This window comes from Camellia sinensis, chromosome 10, assembly GCF_055761805.1.
Source record: "Camellia sinensis isolate YWXY chromosome 10, ASM5576180v1, whole genome shotgun sequence".
NCBI lineage: Eukaryota > Viridiplantae > Streptophyta > Magnoliopsida > Ericales > Theaceae > Camellia > Camellia sinensis.
Window position 1 is genome coordinate 58101137 of NC_138970.1, and position 14720 is coordinate 58115856.

The 14720-nt window shown below is 38.1% G+C and overlaps 1 protein-coding gene across 1 annotated transcript; it reads left to right on the plus strand.

Moving 5' to 3' along the window:
* Positions 1-6189: 6189 nt before the first annotated feature.
* Positions 6190-14289, plus strand: LOC145800410 (transcription factor BHLH089-like). Its single transcript, XM_082890084.1, has 4 exons — positions 6190-6252; positions 13807-14019; positions 14079-14172; positions 14282-14289. The coding sequence occupies exons 1-4, from the start codon at positions 6190-6192 to the stop codon at positions 14287-14289; spliced, it is 378 nt and encodes a 125-aa protein (XP_082746210.1).
* Positions 14290-14720: the final 431 nt, after the last annotated feature.

Sequence of the window (14720 nt, forward strand, 5' to 3'; positions counted from 1 at the left end):
ATTAGCAGAACAAAACAGAAACACAAACAGATATTCCTACAGCAGACAGATATAAACACAAATAATGTCATATACATGCAATTAATTTAGAATTTCATCTTAATTACTCATTAGGCATAATTAATCATGATTTATCGCCTAATCATAGGTCGGGGTTGTTACATGTAGGCTCAGAAAGAGCTAGTTGGTCCCAAACAGACGACATCTAGGATAAAAATTCATTGATAGACTGACCGAGTGCTTGGCACATGTGATGAAGAGTTTGCAACAATTGATATTGATGAGCATAGCCAGTGGTTTGATAACGGTCCCTTAAGAAATCCTAAATTGCTTTGGCAGGAGAAGCAATTTGAGCATCATCCTGGAACCGGCCAAACTGGAGATGAATTGAGGGAACTGAGGTAGCCCGAAACCATGTGATAATTTGATAATTCTTACTTTCCCATTTGTCAAGACAACCATCGAATGCAGAGTTAGTCTTATCCTCCTTCTGGTTGGGTTTGGGAAGAGCACCAATAATGATCTGCCAAAGTCGTTTCCTTTTGATGAGGCTAGAGAGAACTTGGGCCCAACTAACATAATTTGACCCATCAAGGATAACAGAAACAGAGTGGACGTGCTCAGTACAATTCATAATGCTCAAATAGGGCAAAAAAAAAAGAAAAAAGAGAAGAAGGTGACTTGTAGAGGCTCAATTTGCCAAAAAAGAATACACCAGCAAATTTAGGAGGCAGAAAACATGTATGACATGATCTGAACGGGCCAAAAACACGACCAGAAAGGCGGCAAATCGGCTAGTCAAAGTTGTTTGACCAAGTAGGGGAACCAAAACTAGGGTTGACGTCAAAAACACATGGCACACATTAGCAGAGGTGCGCGTGGCGCACGATAGCAAGAAGGCAGCAACAGTGCACGGTCAACCAGGGCTAACGTCAGCGATGATATCAGAACACGTGGCTCACGTTAGCAAATGAGGCCGTGGAGCAAGATAGCGCGAGACAGGAGCAGAGGCGCATGAAGGCGCGTAAGAAACGGCATAACGCATGTCTGATCTTCTGGCAGCGGGTGGAGGCCTGTATGGCGACGGATGGAGATGATTCTGATGGCGTTGGCTTCGTCTTGAAGAGACGAAGAAGCTGGTATAGTCCAATTGTCGAAACAAGAAAGGACGAGATACGCAAAAACCAACGTGAGAATGAATCAATCTGCTAGACAGGAAATAAAGAAAAAAAACAGGATAAAGAAGAAAAAGAGGCTTGGAGAAAACTCTAGGCTCTGATACCATGTTAGAAGAGTAGAGAGAGAAAATAATATGTATTGTATATCTAATCAATGAATCAATACAATAGGAGAAGCTTGTATATATAGGCTAAGAAACTTAAGTGTACAAGAAACCTAGGTGTACAAGAATATAAAAATCCTAAGTATAATAGATAACAGCTAACAATAAGCATTTTTGATTGGGATGTTGGTGGTGGTGACTGGTATGTGAGTGACAGGGAAGAGTGAAGCTGCAACAATTGGGAAGAGGAAGATATGATAGGTGATTAGGAGGAAGAGTTCTTGAAAACACAAAAAAACTTGAAACAAAAACAGAATCAAAAGCAAAAAAAATAAAGAATAGAACGCTCTAATCTTTTATAGACCAAAAGCAGAAAAGAAAACTTTGAGTTTTTAATATATTTATGAAAATTTTCTGTATTCTCCAACGGATGCATGAAATTATCACTTTGAAACTAGTCTCCCCTAATATACAACAACCTGACTAAAATTTACGGTGGAATAAGTTATCGAATTTGATCAACATACAAAGTATGGTGCTTGTCATCAATGATTATTAAGAAATTTAAGAAAATTATGAAGAAATATTATTGTAAGTTTTTGTAATATAGTTAATTGTGCAAAAAAATTAGTCATCCAATGACATCTATATTATTCAAAAAAGTTTACAATGATATAGGCGTTTTGTTCCTGTTGGCTACATATTTTGTATAAGCTAATTACAATTCAACGCGTGGCAGAATAAGGGCAATACGGGAAGACTATTCAAGACTTCGATCGTGATCGTACATGTGACAGTTAGTATTGGTTCTTATAAGATCTGCGTAGCACTAGATTAGCAAAGAGATGCAAAGTGATGTGGCTTCAACGGTTACTCACATTTAAATTCAAAATCATGAGGGAAGCCTAACTGCAAGTAATGCCATAGTGGAGCTAACTATAAGGCAACATGATCAGCGATCATGAAGGAGCGATTCGACGGTTAGAAGTGCAGTTCGATGGTTATCCTTGAGAAGTATAAATAGCAGAGAAAGCCCCAGAAAAGCCCCTGACTCAGATAAAAAAAACCAGTTTTATCTACTTTATTTCCTTTCCAGATTTACATTTCCTGTTCTTTGTATTTCTGTACTTTAAAATTCATGCACTGCACTTCGTTCATAGGAGTAGTTTCAAGTAGATTGTTGCTGTAAACTTCTACGAGACTGAATTGGATCATTGTAAGTTTTTCGTTTTACTTAATGAAATACTACAATTGTTCTTCATTTAATCATTGTCAGTTTATTCCTCCTAAGCAAAGCCACCAGTAAAAGTCCTCTTCATTGAGACTGAAAGAACTAAAAAACAATCGTCTGATAATTGGTTGGCAATTAAATTTCTGTAAGGACTAATTGATCCTTGTTGGCACACTTACAATTACAAAAATAAACTTCGAAAGCCAAAAAAGCCAACATATATTTTTGGCATGCTCAGTGGGACTAATTGAAATGGCTAGACATAGGAGACAAGGAGAAAATGAACGCTTGGAAGAAGGCGTGGAATGAGAGGTAGAAATGCCTAATCCAGAGGATAATGTGATAACACATCCTGTGGAAGCACCCATTTTTTCAGAACCTATGGTCGAACAGACCAGCACTTCGGAACAAGTACCACATGATCATAATATTGGACGAGGCCAAAGAATTGGACCATCCACTGTTCCATCTACTCAGCCAATGAATCCATGGGGTGGCCTAGTAGATGCCATGGGACAGCAGTTAATGAACACAATGGAAAAGTGGGCAACATCCTTTTTGGATCGAATGAATACCCACCAACCAACAAAACAAGACACATGGAGGAAATTTCAAATGTCCCTCAGCAAAGATTGGCTAGAGATAAACAACCTATGCAAATTAATGGACATTCTAATGGTCAAACTAGTAATCAAAACTATGAAAGACCATCACCTCAGTCTTGGTATGAACCTATTTCGAGGCCTATAGCAAGTCAAAATGCCTCATTACTTAACAGTAAAGCCATGCAAATTGGTGGATCTGGCCCAGTACAAGAAAATGGTATAAAAATGGTTCCAAATCCCATGTTTGAAGCCATACCTGGCATGAGAGGGTTCACTAACCCTTTATTCGAATTTATACCCGGGAGGTTAGAAGGTTTTCCTACAATTGGAAGAGACACAACACCTGTTCCAGCACATTTCGCAAGTCCTTTTGTAGGACAGGCTCAAAGAGGTCATCCATACCCTCAACAGCAGCCAGCACCACAGGGACAACCAATCCCAAACATACCACCCTATGGACCAAGAGGACCCCAGGCACAAGGTTGTCCACTAAATCCTGTGTTTGTTCCTCCAGTAGTGGTTCAACAGGCACAAAATATGGTCCCTAGGGACTAAATTGTTGACATTGTTAGAGAGATGTGTGGACTAATGGCTCGGGGGGTTCAGACTCCTGTGTACAGGAAACTGTACCCAGAACGGATAGATAGGGTACATGAATACCCAAGAGGTTTCAGGATACCAGATTTTGCCTTTTTTTTTTTTTTATAGAAATGGAAACCAGTCAATGGTGAGCATATTGCTAGGTTCGCGGCTCAGTGCGGTGAATTTACCAATAATGACTATATGAAGTTAAGATTATTCCCAAATTCTCTAACTGGGGGAGCATTTGCATGGTATATTAACCTTATACCTGGCTCTATCCAAACTTGGCAAGAAATGGAAGAAGCATTTCATGCCCAATTCTTCCAAACAGAGCCAGAGGTTTCTATGGTAGACTTGGCAAGATTGAGTCAAAGGCCTGATGAGAAGGCTACTTAGTTTATTGCCAGATTTAAAAGAGCACGAAATAAATGTAGGATTATCTTACCAGAGCCTGAATTTGTGAGATTGGCTCAAAATGGTCTAGAGTTTAGGCTTCGAAAGAAGTTTGACTCAACTGAGTTTAGAGACTTAGTGGAATTAACCTATAAGGTGTTTAGGTATGAAGCATTACTAGAAGAAGAACAAGATCGAAGTAATGCATCGTACAAAACGTATTATAAAGATCCTAATTATGAGATTGATGCAGCAGAGATTGTAGGGAAAGAACATGTGATCTGTGAGGTATTAATTCATAAAGATACAACAATTGATCAGCAATTTAAAAAGAAAGACCTTCATAGGAAAAACTCTTTTGACTTAACAAAGGCAGATGACATTTTTAATCGTTTGCTTATTGTAAATTTCCTGAAGTTACCAAAATGAGTCAAAATTCCGTCTCCAGAGGAACTTAAAGGAAAAGTATATTGCAAATGGCATAATTCTTGGTCTCACTCAACTAAAAACTGCATTGTTTTTCGAGACATGATCCAAGAGCAGATTAGAAAGGGGAGTTTAAAATTTCCAGCTAAAGCAGAAAAGGCCATGGGGATTAATACAAATCCATTCCCAGAAATTCGAGAGGTGGCAGCCAATGTTATTATGCCAGATTTCCAAAACTTGTCGTTAAAAGAATTAGAAGAAGTCAATGTGCAAATGCATGTTGCCAGCCAGACAACTGTCAAGAAAGACACTGGAAATCTACCAGCTATTGGACAAGGTTTCTCAGACCAGAGGAAAGACTTTGATGAAGAGGCACTGGATGACGATTCTTTAGAAGCAGCTGTCATGCAAAGAATGTGTCCCAGATGCAGGCTGAGCTACAAGTGGTTGAAATGGCTTCCAATTTATGGGAAACAATATTACAAGGATGCGCAGAGGCGTCCTAAACCAATCGGTGCTTATAACAAAAGGCCATATCCAACTAGTATTAGGCAGCAGCCATTAATGGCTGAGCTGACAGCTGCTAGAATGCATTCTAAAGGCAAGAGGCCTTTATATGAGTCCAGACCACCTAATTATTACAGAATGGAGAGCAGTCATCCTGAAAGGAGACCAGAGAAGGGTTCAGTTTATGGGATCAAAGCCAGAGATTGGCCTCCTAGACCAGCCTCACGCAGGACGGAAAGTAGCCACCTTCATCAAAGGCCTGAGGTAGGCCTAAAATAGGGAGTCAGGGCCAAGCAGTGGCCTTCACAGCCAGCTTCGAAGGTGGCTTCGAAGGAAGAAAGAAACAGTTCAACAACTGGGTCAGTAGGTTCGTGGGTATCTGGAGTTCCAGATTGGTTTGTCATACAGAACAAACTTAGGGAGATGTCTACCCAAAGAAATGTTGTTGGAAACCAAGGTAGGATGGTCAAACCTTATTTGGTGGCTCCAAACAATTGGGTATTGCTTAAACACCCGAAAACAAAAGAACCAAATATGGTCCTAATGATTTCTAGGTCCCAAAGAAGGAAGATCCAACAAAGGTGCACTCAGTACCAGAAGAATCTGAAAGAAGGTGGAGAAAGTTCTTCATTGGTTCAGCTAAAGAGCCAGGCAGAGGGAGAAGAAGATTCAAAGTTAGACCATAATCTAAAATCGACTCTTCCAGACAAAAGGAGTTGTAGTAGGGAGCAGTTGGCCAAAGTTCATTCTGAACTAAAGGCCAAGGAAAGATCCAGCTTGATAGGATTGGAAAAAACTTTGATGAAAAGTGATAGTGAGATAGAAGATGAAGTCGTCCCAGGCCAAAGGAAGGGGATGGTTAAGGAAGAAATATTTGAGGCCTTCATGGCTGAACAGACATTTTTGGTCGAAAAACCAACAGAAACAGACCATTCGAAGGAAGTTACTAATACAGAAGTGCCAGAATGCAGCATGAAGGATAAGTAATTGAACAAGTTAACCAAGAGGGAAAGCAGGTACAGCCAGTCGTCCAATTTGGCTCGTTCCCTCCAGTGTCAGTGAATATGGTGCTTATATTACCACAGGAGTTTCAAGCTGAAGATGAAAACCAAGGTCAGTAGATTGACCCAATTGTAGTCTCCAGTGAAGACTCATAAGTAAGTATGGTGCAAGACAAATCCGAAGTAGCCACACTAATGGAAACTAAAGACGAGAGTGAGGAAGAGGTAAGTATTAACCTTTCATACCCTTTTGAGTATCCCACGACGTCCATGACACAACATGTCAAACCCTTGTATATCAAGGCCTTCTTCGATGGAATACAGATGAATCGGGTGCTGGTGGATAACGGGGCAGCAGTAAACCTGCTTCCAAAATCTTCGTTGAAGAAACTAGGAAAGAAGAACCCCAGACTAATCCCAACCAGTACAGCCATTGTTGGTTTCGCTGGTGAGTGTGGAAACCAGGGACTGCATGACAGCATTCTTCGTTATCGACAGCAATGCTAAGTATAATGCTTTATTTGGAAGAGATTGGATTCACACCAACAAATGTGTGCCTTCCTCTTTACATCAGAAAATCATGATGGCCTTGTGCAATGGAGAGACAGAGGAAATCAATGCAAATCATCAACCCTTCATAGCTTGTGCATATTTCGCAGAGGCCAAATTATATACTGAAGGAGTGGTACCACTCAGTATACTGATAAAACCTGATGGATCAGCTGAAGTGACGGCTGATAAGGAATTCGCACATCTAAAGCACTCAGTCCAGGAGAGTGCTGATGAAGAGTTTGTCGTTAAGGATGACAATGATGCCTGGTTGTAGGCAAGGAGATGAAACCCAAGAAGCCAGGTCTTTGGCTCTAATTAAGTTCTCAGTATTTGATGTAAAATCAATAGTCCAAAAAATGCAAGAGCAAGAGAAAGAAACCATGATGATTGGTTGTAAAAAGGAACAGCAACAGGTCAGATTTTTGGCTTTAGATAAATATTGTGCTTTGGACATTGAAACAAAAGTCCAGGAGATAAAGGAGAAAAAAGCCTTGTGGATAGACTTTGTCTATAAGGAGGAGGGTAAAGATGTTGAATCAAAGAAGCTGGGAGCAAAACAAAGCAAGGAGATTGCTTCAAAGTCAGAAGGAATCAAAGAAGGAGCATTAGTAAGTTCTCAGATACAAGACCCCTTGGAAGAAGTGGACTTAGGGGAAGGTTCCATACAGCAGACCACCTATGTAAGTGCTTGTTTGAATGCTCTTGACAAGGACCAGATGTTAGTGGTCTTAAAGAGATACAAAGATTGTTTTACATGGTCTTATAATGAACTACCAGGATTGGATAGATCATTAGTGGAACATAGGCTCCCTATGAGGCCTAATTTCAAGCCATACAAGCAAAAACCAAGAAGAATGAGTCCAGAAGTGATTCGGAAAGTTAAGAAGGAAATTCTTAGACTCCTCAAGGCAAGCTTTATTAGGACAGCCAGGTACATTGAATGGCTATCTAATATTGTGCCTGTGGTTAAGAAGAATGATAAAATTAGGGTATGCATCGATTTCAGAAACTTAAATCTAGCAACTCTAAAAGATTAGTATCCTATGCCTATAGTAGATTTGTTGGTAGATAGTTCAGCAGGGCATCAAATTTTATCAATGATGGATGGGCACTCTGGTTATAACCAAATCTGCATTGCAGAGGAGAATGTCCATAAGACAGCATTCAGATGTCCTGGGAATATTGGCACCTTCGAATGGGTTAAAATGCCATTTGGCCTGAAGAATGCTGGGGCTACATATCAGAGGGCTATGAACACTATCTTTCATGACCTCATTGGAGGGTATTTAGAGTGTTATATTGATGATATTGTAGTGAAATCTCAATCCATGGAGGAACATTTGTTTCACTTAGAAGCAGCTTTCGAAAGAATGAAAAAGTTTAAGTTAAAACTCAATCCTCTTTAAATGTGCTTTTGGCGTATCATCTAGAAACTTCTTGGGCTATGTAGTACACAAGAAAGGAATACAGATTGACCAGAATAAAGCCAAAGCCATCATTGAAGCCAGACCTCTATCAAGTAAGAAAGAATTACAAAAGTTCCTTGGACAGGTTAATTTTCTTCGAAGATTCATTTCTAATACTGCAGGGAAAACTAAAGTATTTTCTTCCTTGTTAAGGCTAAAAGATGAAGAGGAGTTTGTGTGGACAGTAGAGCATCAAACTGCTTTCGAAGGAATCAAAGCCCACTTGGCCAACCCTCCAGTGCTGATGCCACCAAAGGGTGATAAGCCCTTGAAATTATACATAGCTGCAGCAGAGGATTTATTAGGAGCTTTCTTAGCCCAAGACAATGAAGAAGGCAAAGAGCAAGCTGTTTATTACCTTAGTAGGTTTCTAAATTCTTGTGAATGTAAATACTCAGCTGTAGAAAAGTTGTGCCTTGCATTGTATTTTACTGCAATGAAATTAGGATACTATCTTTTGCCTACAACTGTCTTGGTAATTGCAACCACAGATTTGGTTAAATATATGTTATCTAGACCCATGTTAAGGGGAAGAATTGGCAAATGGATACTAGCTTTATCAGAATTTCATCTAGAATATGTCCCCCAAAAGGCAGTAAAAAGACAAGTTTTAGCTAAACTTTTGGCAGACCATCCATGTCAAACAGAAAGCCAAGAGATAATGGAACTTAGTATGGCTAGTGTTGAACCATGGCAAATGTGGTTCGATGGATCAAAAGCCAATGGTTTAATTGAAATTGGTGTAGTAATTAAGTCACCACAAGGAGTAGAAACCATGCATGGTTTCAGAGTGGATGAAATTACTTATTCCAATAATCAAGCTGAATATGAAGCCTTAATAATGGGACTGGAAATACTTATTAGATTACAAGCTCATGCAGTTGACATATTTGGAGATTCTCAATTGGTAGTTAACCAAGTGAAAGGGATTTTCAAATGTCAAAGTATAAGCATGTTGTCATACTATGTTGTTGCATTACATCTGCTTTCTCAATTTCAGATAGCAAATGTAACTCATGTCCCAAGATTCTTAAATAATAAAGCTAATGATGTGGCTCAGAAAGTTTCAAATTTCAAGAGAAGGGATAATACTCAAAGGGACATAAGCCAAACAACATATTAGAAATTAATACCACTCTTAAATAAAAGGAATGTGGTCCTGGAAGTCAATCATAATGGCTTACAAGAACAAGATTGGAGGCATCCAATAATGCAGTATCTGATTGGCCCATCTTCGAAGGCCAGCAGAAAAATTAAATTGCAGTCTACGCAATACATAATGTATGGTAATGCTCTCTACAAAAGGGGGGGGGGGAGATGGGTTATTGTTGGAATGTTTAGGCCCAAAAGAAGCATTGACAGCTATGGCTGAGGTTTATGAAGGCATCTGTGGTGCTCATCAGCCCGGTGTGAAGATAAGATGACTACTTTGAAGGCATTCCTATTATTGGCCAACTATCCTTAAAGACTGCATAGAATATGCACTACAAGAAAAGTGGGTTTATGAGACGGAACTATTTGCGACGGCACACTTGCCGTCTCAAAAAGTCACTTTTTGCGACGGCAGAAAATGTCGTCTCAAAAAAACAGAATATTTGCGACGACACCATTTGCCGTCTCAAAAAAGTAGAGTATTTGCGACGGCACAATTTGCCGTCTCAAAAAATAAGAGTATTTGCGACGGTATTTTCTGCCGTCACAAATACTCTCATTTTTTGAGACGGCAAATTGTGTCGTCGCAAATGCTCTTCTTTTTTGAGACGGCAAATGGTGCTGTCGCAAATACTCTGTTTTTTTTAGACGGCATTTTCTGCCATCGCAAAAAGTGACTTTCGTGTTTTTTTTTTTTGTTTTTAGTGAATATTTTTAAAATTTTAAATATTTTTTTTAGATACACCTTACTTAGATGTATCTTAAAAAAAAATTTATGAAAATCTTTTTTTTAAATTAATAAATACATAAAAATACAAAAAAAAATGTATTGAATTATTGTATTTTTGATATTTAGTGAATTTTTAAACAATTTTTTTTACAATTTTTTTAATTTTTAGGTGTATTTATGTTAGGTGTGTCTAAAAATTAAAAAAAATACTTAAAATATTAAAAAAAATCAGTAAAAATAATATAACACGGAAAATAAGAAAGTATAATTTTCTCAAAAGAGGTTTTGGAAAACTCTAACCTAGCATAGTGATTGTGGTTTTGAGACAGTTTCATATATATACAGTCACAAAATGGATTGAATAAATTCAACAGTATTTTTCTGTCGCAAAAAAAATTAAAAAAAACAATGTCGTCTTACTCTTTTGATATAACATTTATCTTTTCATTCATTTTTTCATCTTCCTGTCTCTCTGTCTCTATTTCTCTCTCTTCTCTTTATCTCTTTCACTCATCACTCTTCTTTCTCTGTCTGTCTGTTTCTCTCTCTCATTTTCTCTCTGTGTCTCTCGCCTATCTCTCTTCTCTTTATCTCTCTCATCTGTTTTCTCTCTCTGTCTCTCTCGCTCATCTCTCTTCTCTCTATCTCTCTCATTTCTTTTCTCTCTCTCTCTTATCTTTCTATTTCTCTCTATCTCTCTCGCCCATTTCTCTTCTCTCTCTGTCTCTTTCTTTTTCTGTCTCTCTCTCTCGCTCATCTTTTTTCGCTCTATTTTTCTCTCTTTTTGTCTATCTCTCGCACATCTCTTCTTTCTCTATCTTTTTCTATCTCTCCATCTATCTCTCTCTCTCTTTCTCTCTCTATCTCTTTTTCTATCTATCTCTCTCTCTCCCTGTCTCTCTCTCACTCATCACTCTTCTCTCTCCCTCTCTGTCTACTTGTCTATTTGTCTATTTCTTTCTCACTATGTTCACCTTGCTCACTTTCTTACTCTCATATTCTCTATTTATCGAGCTCTTTCTCGATTTATCGATCCATTATAAACGGCGTCGTCTTACTCTTTTGAACATTTCTCTTTTCACCCATTTTTTCATCTTCCTATCTCTCTGTCTCTGTCTCTCTTCTCTTTCTTTCTCTTACTCATCACTCTTCTCTGTCTGTCTGTCTCTCCCTTTCTCTATGCATCTATGTCTCTCTTCTCTCTCTCTCACTCATCACTCTTTTCTGTCTGTCCGTCTCTCTCTTTCTCTCTGTGTCTCTGTCTCTCTTTTCTTCTCATTCTCACTCATCACTCTTCTCTGTCTGTCTGTCTCTCTCTCTCTTTTTCTCTGTGTCTCTCGTCAATCTCTCTTCTCTCTCTGTCTCTCTTCTCTCTCTCTTCTTTTTTTCTCTCTCGTTCTCTCGCTCATCTCTCTCTGTCTCTCTCTCGTTTATCTCTTTTCGCTATTTTTTTTTCTCTCTCTCTGTCTCTCTCTATTTGTCTATATCTTTTCACCAATTTTTTCATCTTCTTCTCTCTCTTTTCTTTCTCTCTCTCATTTATTACTCTTCTCTCTCTGTCTGTCTATTTGTCTCTCTCTCTCTCTCTCTGTGTCTCTCATTCATCTATCTCTTCTCTCATCTATTTTCTCTCTTTGTCTCTTTCGCTCATCTCTCTTTTCTCTATCTCTCTCATCTCTCTCTCGCTCATTTCTCTTCTCTCTGTCTCTCTCGTTCATCTCTCTTCTCTTTCTATCTCTTTTTCTGTCTTTCACTCTCTATCTCTCTCTCTCTCTCTCTCTCCCTTCCGTCTTCTCTATTTACTGAGCTCCCTCTCGATTTATCGATTCATTACAAGCAAATGCACTTTTAGCGACCACTTTGTCTCTCTCTCGCTCACCACTTTCTCTCTCTCTCCTCTATCTGTCTCTCACTCATCTCTCTCTCTTACTACCCATCTCCTCTACCACCTTCACCACTACTGCAAACACCATTTCACTACCACCACCATCATCTCTTATCCACCACCTTTACCACTACTGTCGCTTCCTCTCCTCTACCACAAAATATTACCTCTCTGCTCTCTCTCACTCATCACTCTTCTCTGTCTGTCAGTCTTTGTCTTTGTCTATGTCTTTGTCTCATTCTCTTTCTCTTTCTCTCTTTGTCTCTCGCTCATCTCTCTTCTCTCTATCTCAATCATCTCTCTTTTTCTTTCTCGATTTTTCTATATGTCTCTCTCTCTATCTCTTTCTCTCTATGTCTCCCTCTCTCTCTCTCTCTTTATATCTCTTTCTCTCTTTGTCTCTCTCTCTCTCTTATCACTCTTCTCTCTCTCTTTCTCTCTCTGTGTTTGTTTGTCTGCCTCTCACTCTTCTCTCTCTCTCTCTCTCTCGCTCTCTCTCTCTCTCTCTCTCTTTCTTTCTCTCTATGTGCCTGTTGTCTATTTGTCTCTCTTCTCCATTGTGTTCACCTTGCTCACTCTCTCCCTCATCTCTTCTCTATTTACCGAGCTCTCCACTACAAGAAAATGCACTTTTTGCGACCACTTTGTCTCTCTCTCACTCATCCCTTTGTCTCTGTCTGTCTATCTCTCTCTCTTTCTCTCTCTCTCTCTCTCTCTCTCTCTCTCTCTCTCTCTCTTCTCTATCTGTCTCTCACTCATCTCTCTCTCACTACCCATCTTCTCTACCACATTCACCACTACTACAAATGCCATTCCACTACTACCACTACTACCACTGTTGTCACTCCATCTCTACAACTATCATTACTACCACCATCGCTACCACTCCACTACCACCACTACTACTACCATTACCTCTCCTCTACCACCGCTACTCTATCTCCTCTACCACTACCACAACTTCACCACTTATCTCATTCACCATCACTACCACCACGACTATCACCTCTTATCCACCACCTTCACCACTACTGCCACTTTCTATCCTCTACCACAAAAATTAGTTCTTGATTTTTAATAACAAAAAAAAAAAAAAGGGTTGCAAAAAAATATTTTTCATTGACCACAAAAAATTAATTTTATTTTAATGGAAAATATTATCCCTACTTCTATCAAATTAAAGAAAAAAAAAATTTATTCAGTAAAATAAATATGAAACAAATAAATTTTAAACCTTACTAAATGAAAAAAAAAAATTCATCAACTATAAAAAAAAATTACTTTAATAAAAAAAAATTTTTTTTTACTACAACATCCTCCGTTGCAAAAAAAAAAAATCATTTTATTATTTAAATATTCATTTGTAATGAAAAAAAAAATTCAAAAAAATTTCCGTTCCCCCCTCCCCTTTTTCCATTCCCACTCAGGTTCCCCCCACCCCAAACCCAAAATCCCCAATCTCAAAAATCCCTAATCTCTTCCCCCTCCCCCCCGGTTTTTCTTTCCCGCTCGTGTTTCCCTCCACCCCAAACCCAAACCCAAACCCAAAATCCCCAATCTCAAAATCCCTAATCTTTCTTACGTCTCTCTCTCTCTCTCTCTCTCTCTCTTTCCGTCTCAATTTGTTTCAGATGTTGATTCGGATGATTCACGGTCGAGGAGGAAGAGGAAGAACAGGAGTTCTAGGTGTAAAAGTAGGAAATCGGAATCAGTCGGTGATAGTGAATCGGATGAGTTGAATCAGGGTGCTGATGCTTGATCTTCATGTATGTTCACTGCTTTCCTTTCATTGTTTATTTCTTTTGTATTTTTTGTCATTTGGATGTAGGAGGAATATCAATATGCTTCTATGTTTGACAAAGTTGAGCCTATTACATGCATAAATCTGTTTTTAGGGTTGTTTGATTTGTTAACTTTTCATCTTTGATTATGTTGCTCCGTCCATTTTGTGTTTTAGTATGTGAAATAGTTTTGTTTTTCGTTTTTCTGGGCAGAACAATTCAGATGGAAAACGAATGAAATTATCCAGATCAAGAGTTGAAAATGGTGGCTCAAACTCAAAGTCAAAAATGGAATCAAATTCAGGGCAAGGAAACATGGCAGCTGAGAAGCATACAAAGCCAAGTGAGCAGCCTAATAAGCAAGATTATATCCATGTGAGAGCAAGAAGAGGTCAAGCTACTGATAGCCACAGTTTAGCAGGGAGAGTAATTTCTCTTCAGAGTTGTTGGAATTGCTATTTATCATTTGTTGAATTTATTTGTAGATTTCTGTTTGCAAATTGAAACTTGTTGTTTGTCAGGCTAGGAGAGAAAAGATCGGTGAGAGGATGAAGATTTTGCAAGACTTGGTTCCTGGATGTAATAAGGTATTCTCATATTTTTTTTGTTTTTTTTTTTTCGGTGCTATCTATAATAATTATATTCAGTTTAGACAATTTTTTTTAAGCAATTTTTTTTTTGTCTTTAGTGATTTAAAAAAAAGAAAATCTATAAGCTTTACACATCAAAAAGAGAAAATTTGAAAAAAGACTTTTGGATATTTTTTGTTCCCTTTAGTGAATTATTTTGGAATTTTTTCAAAAAAAAAAAATACTTTTTAAATTATTCTACACTACAGACACAAGAAAGTAAAAAAATTTGACACAAATCTAAAAAAAAATTCACTAAAGATAAAATATGGTTTTTAAGCTTTTCCTAGAGGGTGGCAATTGTTTTTTTGGCAGCTATTTGTTGACCCTTTTTCACCTTCTATTAAATTTTTGAAAAACAAAAAAAAAAAAAAAACTCAAGGTTTGAGCCTTTTAACAAAATAAATTCTGAATTTTTAAATTGATTAATTTAAACCCTAATATTTTGATTTATTTTTAATCAAAACCATTTGTCTATTTTCGTTAAATAAAATTGAC

Excerpts from the sequence above, each read along its gene's own strand:
- LOC145800410 (XM_082890084.1), top strand. The coding sequence starts at position 6,190 with ATGGTGCAAGACAAATCCGAAGTAGCCACACTAATGGAAACTAAAGAC. Across the intron at positions 6,253-13,806 it reads AAGACGAGAGTGAGGAAGAG|AACAATTCAGATGGAAAACG; the intron begins GTAAGTATTAAC and ends TTTTCTGGGCAG. Across the intron at positions 14,020-14,078 it reads GCCACAGTTTAGCAGGGAGA|ATTTCTGTTTGCAAATTGAA; the intron begins GTAATTTCTCTT and ends ATTTATTTGTAG.